Source organism: Mastomys coucha, unplaced genomic scaffold (assembly GCF_008632895.1).
Source record: "Mastomys coucha isolate ucsf_1 unplaced genomic scaffold, UCSF_Mcou_1 pScaffold13, whole genome shotgun sequence".
In the NCBI taxonomy this organism is placed as follows: Eukaryota; Metazoa; Chordata; class Mammalia; order Rodentia; family Muridae; genus Mastomys; species Mastomys coucha.
In genome coordinates, this window is record NW_022196895.1 from 28,648,702 (window position 1) to 28,663,917 (window position 15,216).

The following is a 15,216-nucleotide window of genomic DNA, read 5'->3' on the forward strand; positions in this document are numbered from 1 at the left end:
CGCTAGCGCTAGACTTAATTTCATCTTTTGGAAGTGTTGCTGTTAGAGTAGGAGGATACCGGATAGGTTGGGACTGGCACTGACCCGGTGCTAATCTCTAATCTTGCCTAGAGTTTGACAGTGAAGTGGGATTGGAGACCTCCAAACAGGCAATTGTCCGCAGCACAGAAAAGCTGCTTCAGGCTACAGGGATAAGGGTGGAAGAACAAGTATTAGAGAGTCTTTCAAATGAGATAGATTTTTGCTACCCATGACTTCAAGAAGTAAGAACTTTAAATAAGAGAACCTGGGGAAAAAATGGAGAAGTTCTAAGAAACAACCAGGTGGATAAATTCATCCTCTGCCTCTGGGCACTTGTAAAAGATATCATTAATGAAAAGAGCTCGCAGGCATCAGATAGCGCCTATGTAGAGATTGTAGAAGCTCAGGAAGAATGCCTGCCAGAGAGGGCTCCCTCAGAAAGGGGAGCCACTAGATATCATGCCGAGGAGTGGCCTCCTTACACACCTTCTGCTACACCTATGACTGCTACTGCAGGAGATGCTACCAAGATGGACATGCAACTAAGTAAGTTAGAGTTTGAAATTAAGTTGCAGAAATTGACTAATGAGCTACAAGAACTAAAAACAGCATCAAGTACAGAAAAAACAAAACAAAACAAAAACAAAAAAAAACAGCCACCCTGAGGCATATCAATCACTGCTAGAAAGAGCTGCAAGTCAGGAAAGGGCAGGATGTATTTGGGGTACTCTCATTCCCTGTCCTTGAAATACTTGATCAACAAAATAATAGAATCAGACAATATCAGGCCTTAGAATTCAAGGTGATAAAAGAATGAAAAGAAGCGGTGGCACAGTATGGCGCTATGGCCCCGTTTACACAGGCTTTATTGGATAATGTTTAATAGAATCACATTTAACCCCTCAAGACTGGAAAGCTCTATGGCAGGCTACTTTGTCAGGAGGAGATTTCTTACTTTGGAGTTCTGAGTGGCATGAAGCCAGTAAGAAAAATGTCACTTTGAATGCTCAGTCGGGGAACCCAGATTGGGATCTTGACATGCTTTTGGGAGAAGGTCAATATGAAGGCAATGTTAATCAGATTGGGTTTCCTGCTAGAGTGTATGCTCAGGTTGCAATGGCAGCCCGCTGTGGTTGGACTCAGTTACCAATGAAAGGCGATTTCAGTGGAAGTTTAGCCAGCATCAGACAAGCCCCAGGTAAGCTTTTCCAGAATTTTGTGGCTAGGCTGCAAAAAGCAGCTAGCAGAATTCTTGGAGGGTCTTGAGCAGAGAGTCCTTTTATTACACAGTTGGCGTGTGAGAGCGCTAACGCAGCATGTCGAGCCACTATTCGGCTGCACAAAAGACAAATAAATTTATCTGGATATATTCATTTTTGCACAGAAATTGGGCTTCCATATAATCAGGGTTTGGGCATGGCCGCTGCTATACAAGGAATCACTGGGCAAGCAATACTTTCACAGAAGCAAGAGAATAAAGTTTGTTTTAAATGTGGAAGTTTGGGTCATTTTAACTTATCAGGGCAACCCCAGGAAGTGCAGGATTGGACCTCTGTTCCACCACCCATGTGGTATTAACCTCAGAAATGGAAGTTCTAATTTTGCCTACAGGAGTCTTTGGACCTTTACACACAGAGACTTGGGGACTTCTTATAGGAAGAAGCAGTTCGATTATAAAGGGATTGCAGATTTATCCAGGTGTTATAGATAATGACTATGAGGGAGAAATTAAAATCATGGTGCTTCCCCTCATGTTATTATATCTATACCAAGTAATCAAAGAATTGCTCAACTCAGTTTAGTTCCTTTGTATCCGATACCTTCCAGATTTGTTAAAAATGAGAGAAAACAGAGTGGTTTTGGTTTCTCTGATGTGTACTGGGTCCAATCTATTACTAGTAAGAGACTTAACCTTAAATTAATAATTGAAGGAAAAAGTTTTGAAGGATTAATAGATACTGGAGCTGATGTAACCATTATTAGAGGACAAGATTGGCCTTCTACTTGGCCTCTGTCTGATATACTTACTCACCTCCAAGGGATTGGTTATGCTAATAACCCAAAAGGAAGCTCTAAACTTTTAACCTGGAGAGATGAGGAGGGCAATTCAGGACAAATTCAGCCTTATGTCAAATTTGCCTATTTGCCTATTTGGGGGAGAGGCCTTTTGTCACAAATGGGCCTTGTATTGTGTAGTCCTAGTGAAGTAGTTAATAAACAGATGTCAGAACAAGGCATTAGAACATCTGAAGGTCCTAAGCCTCACTCTAGCAGTAGAGGTTCGGGGTATTTTCTGTAATGGCCACTATCTTGCCTGCATCCCATGCTGATAAAATTCAATGGGTTAATAATATTCCAGTGTGGGTTGATCAGTGGTCTTTATCTACAGAAAAGATAGAAGCTGCTTCCTAGCTAGTGCAGGAGCAATTAGATACAAGGGCATCTAAAAGAATCTCAGTCTCCTTGGAATATGCCAATATTTGTTATCAAGAAAAAATCTGGTAAATGAAGATTGTTACAAGATCTAAGAAAGGTTAATGAAACCATGGTACCTATGGGAGCTTTACAACTTGGACTTCCATCTCTAGTAGCTATTCCTAAAGGATATTATAAAATAGTGGTATTTGAAAGATTGTTTCTTTACTATTCCTTTACACCCTGAGGATTGTGAGAGATTTGCTTTCAGTGTTCCTTCTATTAATTTTAAGGAACCTATGAAAAGGTATCAATGGACAGTCCTTCCTCAGGGCATGACTAACAGTCCCACTTTGTGTCAAAAGTTTGTGGCACAAGCCATTTAGTCTGTGAGACAACAATGGCCAATGATATATATCGCCCACTACACAGATGACATCTTATTAGCAGGAAAAAATACTCAAGATATGCTTTTATGCTATAGAGATTTACAACATGCCTTAGCTGATGAAGGAGTGCAAATAGCTCCAAACAAGTACAAACTCAGGATCCTTTAGGCTTTAGACTTACATAGCAAGCTGTTTTCCCCCAAATGATAGTTATTTGCAGGGACAGTTTAAAAACCTTAAATGATTTTCAAAATTGTTAGGTGATATCAATTGGCTTTGCCCCTATTTAAAGCTTACTATAGGAGAATTGAAACCTTTATTTGATATCCTTATTGGGAGTTCTGATCCTACCTCCCCTAGATCTTTAGCTCCAGAAGGATTTTTGGCTTTGCATCAAGTGGAAAGAGCTATTGAAAACCAATTTGTTACTTATATAGATTATTCTTTATTCTTAATTTGTTGATTTTTAACACAACTCATGTGCCTACAGCATTGTTGTGGCAAAGAGCTCCTCTTATGTGGATACATTCAAGGACATCTCCTAAATGTAATATCCTACCATATTATGAGGCAGTGGCTCAAATGATTGTACTTGGAAGGAAGCAGGCACTGACTTATTTTGACAAGGAGCCCGACATCATTATTCAGCCTTTTACTGTAGATCAAGATGCCTGGCTTAAACAGCATAGTACGGATTGGTTGCTTGCTCAGATAGGATTTGAAGGAACTATACATAATCATTATCCTCAAGATAGGTTGATAAAATTTTTAAATGTACATAGGTAATACTTCCTAACATGACATCTTTACAGCCTTTGAGTAATGCTCTTTTGATTTTTACTGACAGCTCTTCTAAAGGATGAGCTGGGTATCTTATGAATAATCAACAGGTAGTCATAGAGACTCCTGGCCTCTCAGCTCAGTTAGCGGAACTGTCTGCAGTATTAAATGTTTTTCAGACTGTGAATGACACTTTTAATCTTTTTGCTGATAGCTTATATGTAGCCCAATCTGTTCCTTTATTGGAAACATGTGGTATGTTTAATTTTAATACAGCAGTGGGATCTCTATTTTCGCAATTGCAAAATGCTCATTCTTGCTCGAAAAAAATCTGTTTTATATTGGCCATACATGAGCTCTTTCTGGTCTTCCTGGACCTTTAGTTGCAGGCAATGATTGTATTGACAGAGTTCTAATAGAAGAAGCCTTAGTTTCAGTTCCTGTTGCATTGGCTAGGCATGATCATGATAAATTTCATCTTTCTAGCCATACCTTAAGGCTCCAACATGAGATCACCAAGGAGCAAGCAAGGATGATTGTAAAACAATGCCCTAACTGCATTACATTATCCCCAGTTCCACATTTAGGGGTCAATCCTTGAGGCTTTATGCCTAATCATATTTGGCAAATGGATATAAGTCATTATGCAGAATTTGGAAAGCTTAAATATATACATGTCTGTATTGACACTTGTTCAAGATTCCTTTTTGCTTCTCTACATATAGGAAAAGTCTCTAGATATGTAATTGATCATTGTTTATAAGCTTTTAATGCTATGGGATTACTTAAAGTCATTAAGACAGATAACGGGCCAGCTTATACTGGCAAACATTTTGTATCATTTTGTAAAGAATTTGGTATTGAACATAAAACTTTAATTCCTTATAACTCAATTGGACAAGGAATTGTTGAATGTGCACACTGCACTCTGAAAAATTGGCTTGTAAAAACAAAAGGAGGAGAATTATATCTTCCTAAATCTCCAAAAGCACATCTTGCTTTTGTTGTATTTGTTTTGAATTTCTTGCAGACTAATGGTAAAGGTCAGTCTGCTTACCACCACTGGCATCCACACACTTCCAGTTCTTATGCCATGGTGAAATGGCGAGATCCACTTACTAACACGTGGCATGGTCCAGACCCCATTTTAATTTGGGGAAGAGGCTCCATGTGTATCTTTTCACAGAGAGAAGACAGAGCACAATGGCTACCTGAAAGATTAGTTTGTCAGGTGGATGCAGGTCCAGAGTCTTTTCAGTAAACATGCTTCCAACTAAAATTATGGCTGAAAATATTTTTTTCCTTTTTAGTCAGCAAAATAGCCTACAGTACTTTTGTGAGAGTCAACAATCCCTTTGTTACTTTCAGAGCGCCTCCTCCCACTCTTCCCTACACCTGGAGGCCAGACCTTGTGTCTGAGCATTGCTAATTTGCAACTGAATTGAGTGCCTACACTTGGAGGCCAAACCTTGGGTCCAAGTGTTGCTACTTTGCAACTGAATTGAGTGCCTGGGATATCCCCAAAGATAATGTAAACCTTGTTATTTTTAAACTTTTGAGCTTTTATCTCAAGCAGGTACATTACAGACATACAGGTTCTGCTCCACACTGGACTTCAGAGAGGCTCTATGTGACAGTTATTCATCATGATAAAAAGAAAGAGTGTTATATACATGTCATGGCTTTGGTCTGTATGGGAAAAAGGTGTGTTGTGAAGGTCTGCAGTCAAGGACGGATTACTGGATCTATGGCTTTCACCAACCTAAGACATAGTCATGTGCCAAGAGGCCATGTTTATTAATAATAGACACTAAAAGGCCCGGTTTGTGCAAATACACACAAACTAGCTGCATGTGATTTCCAAGATGGGTTAGGGAAAGACCAGTAGATCCACACCTAAGGCAGGTGGGGCCACCAAGCCACCATAATTCTCAGGCAGGACTATGGTGCATAAATATATTTTATGCCCCAGTCCAGCTAATTTTTAATAAACAAGGAGTAACTGTGATGTCTCCCCAGCCAAAAGCCTGCTGACTCAGAACTTGCCTTTGCCACAAGTGGCTCGCATACCTAGGCTCTTTTGTTTGCCCTCTCTCTCTCTCTCTCTCTCTCTCTCTCTCTCTCTCAAAGTCCCTCAGGAGCCACCACCCACGGAGCTGCTGAGTGTTCCTGCCTGGTGAGTTTCTGCTAGCAACAAGTGCTAATGGCCCTGATGAGATTCTGGCATCTAGAGACTTGGTTTCATTTTCTGAAATGTATTTATATACTTGATGTTCCTAAATAAAGCTAGATCTTGATCAGAATTTCGACTTGGTTTTGTCATTTCTCTCACAACCCAATTCCCCAATATTTTTTTTCCAGGCTCTGGCCTCTCTTTCAGGAGATCCAGTTTGCATGGCTGCAGGTAGCTACACCATGACCGTCATTGCTGGGGTTTGTAGCTGGGTAGGACTGTTGGTTGCTGCCCTCATTTACAAATTTGCTTTGTGCCTTCTGGTACCATGTAAACAAGTCATCTGGCAGGGGACACTTAATGCATTATTTAAAGAAAAATTCTTTTTTGATCCAGGGTGTTACTGAGTAGCTTTGGCTGTCCAGGAACTCATTATGTATATCAGGCTGCCCTGAAACTCATAGAGATCCACCAGCCTCTGTCTCCTGCGTGCTGGGACTAAAGGTGTGTACCATCATCTCCTGTTCATTTAATGCCTTTTATCTAAGATTAAAGAGAGCACTCCACATTAACTTAACTTCATATAAATTTTTAGCATGTGATATACTAGGAGAGAATTCAGCAACGGCTCAATTGTGTATCCTGTCTAAGGTAAGCTAATTTAAGCAGAAGAATCTATTAATTTGTGTTGTCTCCTGATTACATGAATTCACCTAATTAGATCTGAACCCTATAATCCCTGCTTTACTTTAAGGTCTATGAACACTTATTTACTTGGAACCTAAATTAATCAACATTAAAGATTAAATTATTCCTGCTAAATTAGACTCCATTTATTTAATTTAATGTTATAGCCTATGTAGGTCCTTTTAGATTCAAATATCCACACACAGGGTCCTTGTATCACCTGCATATTTCTTTCTAAATGTCTCAAATTTGTGTCTTTTAAAATTATTTGAAAAGTGGGTATTGGAGATTGAAGAAAGCATTGTGGAACATATTTATTTAAACATGCCTCTCAATTGTTAGTAGGTTGACATTCACCTATTCTGCTTATATAACCAGTAGTCTTTGGGAAACTGAGAAATGGTCATAGTTCAGATCTTGGTGGTGATATATGCATGGCTCTCAGTAAGGAGATAAAGTAGGCAGGAATTTAAGAAAACTCTGAATAATAACAATATATAACTTCTAACACATATTTACTGCCTACAAACTCTAGAGGATCATCAGGAAATATACTTGCTCAGGAAAAGGGGAAACATTAATTATTTAAACTATATAAGTGAAACATTTTACTGATTAAAATGCACTCATACAATTTTAGGGTCACAAACATTACATAAAATGTTTTCTCTTATAATCATACCTGTACAAAATATATAAATCAATTTATGAATTAAATATGGGAAGTATTTAATCAATTGTTAACTTGCTTTTAGTTTTTAGTACTGTTCCAGGTAACATTAGCCCATTTAATCTTCCATTACTTAATGACAAAACCATCAATACCATTGACTTATGATATCTCTTACATTTTTGCTTGTTTGATATTTTAGATTTTATCTATGCTAATCTTGTCTCCAGTCAAAATTGAATTGCAAATTCTAAGTTAGCAACCACACTTTATAGCCACAATAACTACAATGGCATCTGTCAGAGCAGCATAATATAGTAGTAATTTGATTGCAACTTTTCAATTGGCTCTTATCTAGCTAATATGACATAGTACTTTTATTTAGTCATTGACCTCATAGTTTTCAAGATACATATATTCAATTTTTCCCTCTTTGAATGAGTTGGGTAAACATTGGGATAGAGATGGCTTCTGCTAAAATTTACGAGTCTTAAATATTTGACTAGAAGAAATACAAAATGTCCTCTTATCTTTCCTATTCCTACTGCCTCCACGTGTACCATATATAGACAAAATAGTATTGACAGTTCCACAAAAGAAGATATGAACTGACTCCATTATCAGGGAGAAGGTACCCTTTGCCTCTAGAGTTCTAAAACTTAAGATACATAGACATAGGTATAATCTATATTGAATATATGATAAATGTTTAATTTAATAATTTGATTTTCATTCAAGATCTCAGAGGATCCTGCAAACCTGAGACCTCACCTTCTTCTTGATCAGCTCCCTAACTACATACCTCACTTGATGCCACTTAAATTCCTAGCTGTTGTAGTTATCAGTTGAAAGGACTCTGTGAAAGGGAAGAGCAGAGTGACACTTCAAAACAGCCATCAGCATAATATCTAACAAGACACATTTACTTGGGAAAGGTTAGTTATCGCAATTATTAATTTTAAATTAGATTAGATTATATGGAAGAAAATATCTTTGAACCATAATACCTAGAATGATTAGAATTCTGTCGAGCAGCAAACCAGAAACACATATTTGTGATATTAAGGTATTTGTGGATAAAATAATCAAGAATATATCTGCCCAAGATCAAGTTAGTCCACATTTTAGCTTGGAGGAGGGAAGTTTCATGAGTCTCCATCCATTAGTTAGGAGCTATGGACAATTGATGGTTTCTTGGGATGGAAAGTCAGTTTCTTCCAAGGGTGTGGCCCGACATTAGAGAACTATGTACCAGTGAATGGTTCCACATTCACCAAAGACAGAATGTCACATCTCATAGACTCTACCCTACAGAAATGCAAGGAGGACCCCAGCAGCACAATGAAATTTTAAATATTCTAGGAAGTTGTCCACAGAGTGAAGAGGAAGTTTCTGCCCTTCATTATTCTATACTTACAGCTAGCGATCATATATGGGTTTACTCAAAATCATAACCATTAGCTAATTTTTAAAAAATATGAAAGTCTTTTTTGTTGCCTACTTTTAGAGGAGAATTTCTTTTCATGTTCCTGATTTAAATTTCTCTTATTTTCTTAAGAGAGAAACTCAATATAAATTTTAATGAAATTACAAAAGAGTATTTTCTACTTCCTATTCTTCCTGGTTTTCTTGTACTTTGCTGAGGCCTTTTGATACCTTTTCATGAATATTCCAAGTCTAATCTAACAAAAGTGCATGAGTCACAGTGACCATATGATTTAACAAATCAACTCCCTACAGGGTGACTTTTATAATCCAAATGCATTAATGAATAGGAGAGGTATGCTGAAAACTTGGCTTAGCCTAAGTAACTGCAGCTTCACCATCTAAAGCTTATTGGTAGAAGTAGCCAAGTGAGGTAGTCCTCAGTATACAACAGTGTTAGCCCAAGGGGGTAGATCCTGTGGTGGTGCTTTGAATATGCCTGGCCCATGCAAAGTGGCACTATTAGGAAGAGTGGCCCATGGAAGTGGGGCTTTGAGGTCTCATATATATACTCAAATCTGGCCAGTGTGACACAGTCTTTCTGCTGCCTGAGAATCAAGATGTAGAACTCTTTGACCCTCCAGCATCAAGTTTGCCTACGCACTGCCATTCTTCCTGCCATGATGATAATGGACAGAACCTCTGAAACTGTTAGCCAGCCCCAATTAAATGTTTTTCTTTATAAGAGTTGCCTTGGTCATCATGTCTCTTCCCAACAATGTAACCCTAACTAAATTAGACTTATAGAACTAGATATCCTGTCTCATAGACTAGAGTCTTAAGGTGACAGGACAGCAGTGAGAGAGAGGCTCTAAGACAACACACAGAAAGATTGCGTCGAAATTTCCTCAGGCCTTGAGGAGGGAAAGGATAAGTAAACCATTTGTCTCAAACACCCGTTCAAAAGAGAAGAGACAGTGATTATGTGGACTCAAGAGTTGGCACTCCATCATATCCTCCAACCCATGACTCAACATTCTTAGAAACTCCTCATCCTTGAAACAGTAACAGGATGAAGACGTTCTGTGGCTGTATGAAGTAACAAAGAGTAGTCGCTTGCTTTCACTCTGCTTATCATTTGCTTTGCCGTACAGAAGCTTTTGAATTTGTGTAATCCCATTTGTCATTTGGCGAGGGTTTCTTTTGTACCATCACAGTCTAATTCAGAAAGTTTGCTCCCACGCCTGTGTCTTGATCTTGCTTGTCAGGAGTAGGGAACAGAACATGATCCATTGAGACTGCTGTGTGATTGGAACCTGCGTAAATATGTGGTTCCTATTATAGAGGAAAAGCTCTGTCCAGTCCTGGTTGAAGCCAAGTTTTCAACCACTGAGACCTTTGTGAGAAAGACTTTTCCTTTAAAGACTTACTACTTGAAAAGCTACAACTTTACAGAAGAGAAAGAATCAGACAAAATCTGGATACAAAACCAACAACTGCGAGTAGCAGTTGGTTTCTGTTTCTATATTACTGCTTTCCTGTTTGTCTTCGCCACCCACTCCTGGCTCAGAGTCAACTACATTATCAGTTTCCCAAAGGTTAGCAGTCACAAACTACTTCCTTCCTTCCTTCCTCCTAGCTTTCTGGGCTTTCCCAGGGACGCCTTTTCATTTGGTATGCTAGAAAGGTTAACACAAACATGATCTAATGATAACATTTCAACCCTGACTTCCCATTGACACTCCAACAGCCGTGAAACCACAAGTAATGCCCCCATAAAATAAATTCAAACTAGTACTTATCTGTGACCTATGTGATATGTTTACAGAGTAAATGGCAGATATGATGGGAAAGGTCAATTTGCTGACATGGCTAGAAGGCCTGGGTTTCATTGTCTTTTTATATTTGTGGTCAGTTCCTTAGAGCTCAAAGTTTTACATTGTATAATCTGGCCTGCTCTTCTAAAGGAGCTACTCCAACCCCTATGTTTACTTCTTTTTGACATCTGTTTTTCCCTACCATTTCCCTCTGACTTACTTTGCCAAAGTCCATTAATCCAGACCAGCAACTTAGGACCACATTTTTCTTCTCTGTTCCTGGAAGTTGATGTGATAGCCAGAGGAATGGAAAGAATAATTGGCTTATATGTAAAAAACAAACAGGAAGGGTTGCAGCATGTGAGATTGTTTTGTGCTTATGAGGGACTTGGGAGAGAACATAGTGATCTCTGAGCTGAAAGGTATCACTGTTCTACCTCAGTTATGTGCTGAAAAGTTATGTGCCCTCTAGAGAAAAATGGAACACATTTTGACTTCAGAGAATCACACTTGAGATACAATAACTACGATCCTCTCATTTGTTAACTGATACTCGCCAACCTAAAGTAATTTATTGGAGACTAATCACTATGTCAAGAAAAATGATGTTTTTTCAATACTTACAGTTGGAGATAAGACACGGTATGAATCATTTGAAAATAAGTGTATGATCCCCGTGGAAATGGCCTGGAGTTAGGCTGAATATAAGGCCAACTTCCCCAGGTGTCAAACTGGTAGGAATGAACGGCTGCATGTTGTAACAGAAACAAGGAAGTTAATTCTCTGATGTGCTTAAACTTAATTAGAAGATTGACATTCAAGTGGAATTTTCTAAAAGCCATGGGAAAGATTCTAAGTGCCCCCTGGAAAACCACCAATGCCGATCTTACAATCGTAAGAGTCATAGGGTCATAGTGGGCAAATGAATCACCATCTATGTGAATGGGGAAAACAAGGCAAAAACTCTTCATAGTGGCCGCAGAAGTGATGAAAGAAAGCAATGGAAGCTCAGAGAAGCATGGGGAAAGGCAAAATCTGGAAGGAATCAGCATTTAACACATGCTGGGTTTTGTGACCTTCACTTCAAGGCATTTTCCACAGAATAGTCAAAAAACCTGGGGAGAACTTCCTCTGAGCTTCACTAATTAAATGAGAAATGCATAGGTCAGAATAGACTGACGTGTTATGAGGTCAAGTCATATATGGTGGGGTCACTGTTCTGTCTGAGTCACCATAATAGCTTCTCTTCCATGCCTCTATATGGACAGCAAGGCCAGGCAGAACTGATTGAAAAGAAGAAAATCCTGTTTTCTTTTACTTGAAAGCTTCTTTGACTCATTGTTGATACCCAAAGACAGGCAATCACGTGAGATTCTCATGGTAATGCCACAATTGCTTTTTCCACGTTGCACCATTAATTGTTTCCTTTGCACTGGAGTATTCATAACTGTAAGCTCAAGTGATCCCCCATATTAACCACATTAAAAAACAAAACAAACTAACCAAAACCTTTTCTGATCTTTGAACTTCATTTGATCTTACACTTTATATACATCACTAAGGGAAGCCAAGGCTGGAACTCGAACTCGAGGCAGAAACTTTGAAGACAGAAAAATGAGAACAGAAACAGACATCATATGGGAATGCTGCTTACAGGCTTGCCACGGCTTGCTCAATTACCTTCTTTCTACAACTCAAGTATTGGTTTTCCTTGCAGCATTTTTGTGGACACCATTAAAATTTGTCCTTCCTTGATTTCCCACTGGTCTTCCAGACCTACCTGTCTCCACTGCTCTTCTTGTTCTCTCTCTTCTCCATAATTAGTACTACTTTCTTCTATATGCCACACATATTCCTTTACCCTCTCACCTCCTCATCCCATTTTAGAGCCTGTCCTTGTCAACTTTACATTTCTGGGAAGAGGGAACCCTCGGCTATAGAGTTGTTTTCATGAGACTGGTCTGTAGACAAGCCTGTGGGGAATTTTCCATTGTTATGCGTATCTGTGTCTTGCTTTCATGTTTGCTTGTGCACCACTATTTTGCGGAGGCTAGGAGGGGGTGTCAGATCCCCTGAGACTAGAGTTACACATACTTGTGATCTACCAGGTACACTTATATTGGTTGAGTTGAAGCCAAGTTCTCTAGAAGAGCACCAGTGCTAGTGACTAGTGAAACATCCCTCTAGCACCATGTGGGGAACTTTCATAATTGCTAACTGATACGGGAGAGTTCAGGCCACTGTGAAAAGTGCCACCCTTGGGTAGGTGGTCCTGGGTTACGTAAGGAAGGGAGCTGAGTAAGTAAGAGAAAGAGGGAGCCGGTAAGCAGAACTCCTCTGTGGTCTCTGCTTCCATTTTTGCTTCCATGACTCTGCCCTGCCTTCCCTCAATGTAAGTTCACATAAGTCTTTTTTCCTCCCCAGGTTGCTTTTGGTCATAGTGTTTATTACAATGAAAAGCAAACTAGAAAAGGAATCTTCCTTCCCATTCATAGCCCTCTTCTCTTTTTGTCTTATTTAAATATAAACACTTCATAAGAGGAAAAAAAAATACTGAGCTTGGCTTATTTTCATTTAACATGGTTAAAATTCATTTCCATCAAATTTTGTTCTTCTTTGTTACTGAATGAGAACACATTGTGTTTTATTGAAGCATCTCATTAGCATTCAATTCAGGTGACTTCCCATTATTTTCTTTTCTCTTGGATCTTGCCATGATACAATGTTTCCTTCTACTATCATTTATACTCTCATAGATTCTAGTTAATAGAAAACCTGCTAGAAATTGTCTCTTTAGCATGGAATCTCTCCCTAAGTAATCATATCTCATCTTGACAATTTTCTTTTATTTTTAATTTTATTTACTTACATATTTTATATATGAGTGTTCTGTCTGCATGTATGTATGAATGTCAAAAGAGGGCATTGGATCTCATTGTGAGCAACCATGTGGTTGCTGGGAATTGAACTCAGTACCTCTGGAAGAGCAGCTGGTGCTCTTAACTGCTGAGCCATCTTTCATCACATCTCCTGAAATTTTCCTTTGATTATGTAAAAAGAATCTCAATCTAAAAATATTGGTAAGCCAGAAATCCTGATTCCTCCTTGGTTTAGTAAATGGTTAACTCAACAGACCAGAGCAACAGCCCCATGGATTCAAAAGTTCTTCAGGACTGTGCTGTTGCCTAATCTGAAGAGCTGAGATCTGAGTTGTGTCTTTGTAAAGCCTGGAAATGAGTACTGGGTTGAATTTTGAGGGTTATACAGGCGCAGACCAAGGCCTAGGCCCAGGCTGGGCACCGTTCGTTGGGATACCCCATATATAACTGACTTATAATTGACTGTCATGGATTGGATGGTACACATATGACCATTCAAGATTGCTGAGAGAATTAAACACTACCCATATGAACCCACTGAAGAGGACAAGTGAAAGTGTGTACTACTTCATTCCAGCCCCAGCCCTCTTTAATTTTTTCTTCCCATAATCTCGGGTCTTTCATACTAATAAACAACAACTACTGGTATAATGGAAGTTATTGTTTTTCTGAGCCCTTTAAATAAATCCAATCTAAGAATTATCTTAGGGTCCTGCCTTCACTTGTAAATTAGTTTCTCCCTATTGTTCTCACATCAGTAACTGCAAACACATTCACACACTTGCTGAAGGCAAACCCATTAGTATACTCTGGGCCATCTTTCTCCTTGTGCCATCCACCTAATCACCAAACTCTCACTGTCCAAACTCTCAACCGTATCTTACATCTCTGTGCTTCTCTCTATCCCACGTGCTAGACCTCTGTAGTGGCCTCTAATGTCCCCACAAGCATGCTACAAGTATTCCCCATATATCACATAAAATGACCACTTACAACCTGCAATGATTTCTTCTCATTCTTAAAGACTAAAATCTCACTGTTTACTAGGCCAACAAGTACTATCTGATTTTGTCTTACCTAAATAATCTACCATTGTGTATATGCATAGTGATTAGACTTCTGGCTTTAAACAAAATCCATCCAATACCCTAAAATTTCCATTATTTCTCAAAATTGACATCTCTTTTCTGATTTTCTGATTTCTCTTGTGGGTGACATTAATAGTGTTCAGTTCTAAGATTTAGAAGTCTGTAATCTAACTTCTCTTCATTAGTCACTGTAATCCTAACTTCTCTTCATTAGTCATATCTCTGGGGGAGGGGAGAACAGTTTGTCCCTGAATGATTCAAATTAAGTTGCTTGCTTATTTTCATGAAAGGACTATTGTTAACAGAATGCAAAAGAGAACAGAATGCCAATTATATGCCTAAAGGTGTTGCAGGGCCCATGCACAGCCATCATGGTTGTAGGGAGATGCAGACATCAACAAAACACACTCCCAAATTAAAAGGAGAGATAGCGAGCATGCATCTGTATCTCCTGCCACCTTCCAGACGGTTATTCCTTCCAAGGGAGCTCTGATGAGACAGTCCACAGGGGTAGCCTCCGCAGCACACAGCAGGGTAGAAAGAGGAGGATAACAGGAGAAAGAACAGGGCAGAAACTCCTGTGTCATGGCCCCTCTTCCATACTCCCAGCGTTCGCGTTCTATCATTCACAAAATAAGATTAAAACTTTTAATATTGTCCGATTTCCAGAGGAACCACCAAACTGATTTCCAGAGTGGTTGTACCAGCTTGCAATCCCACCAGCAATGGAGTTCCTCTTTCTCCACAACCTCTTCAGCATCTGCTGTCACCTGAGTTTTTTATCTTAGCAAATCTGACTGGTGTGAGGAATCTCAGGGTTGTTTTGATTTGCATTTCCCTGATGACTAAGGATGTTGAACATTTCTTTAGGT

At 39.1% G+C, this 15,216-nt stretch overlaps 1 protein-coding gene across 1 annotated transcript in view; it reads left to right on the top strand.

Moving 5' to 3' along the window:
• Nucleotides 1-521: 521 nt before the first annotated feature.
• The window catches only part of Tslp (thymic stromal lymphopoietin), a 113,108-nt gene continuing 98,413 nt past the window's right edge, over nucleotides 522-15,216 (top strand). The window contains exons 1-2 of the mRNA XM_031366367.1: nucleotides 522-567; nucleotides 929-1,219. Coding sequence (XP_031222227.1) covers nucleotides 522-567; nucleotides 929-1,219 — 337 coding nt within the window. The remainder of the gene's footprint in view (nucleotides 568-928; nucleotides 1,220-15,216) is intronic.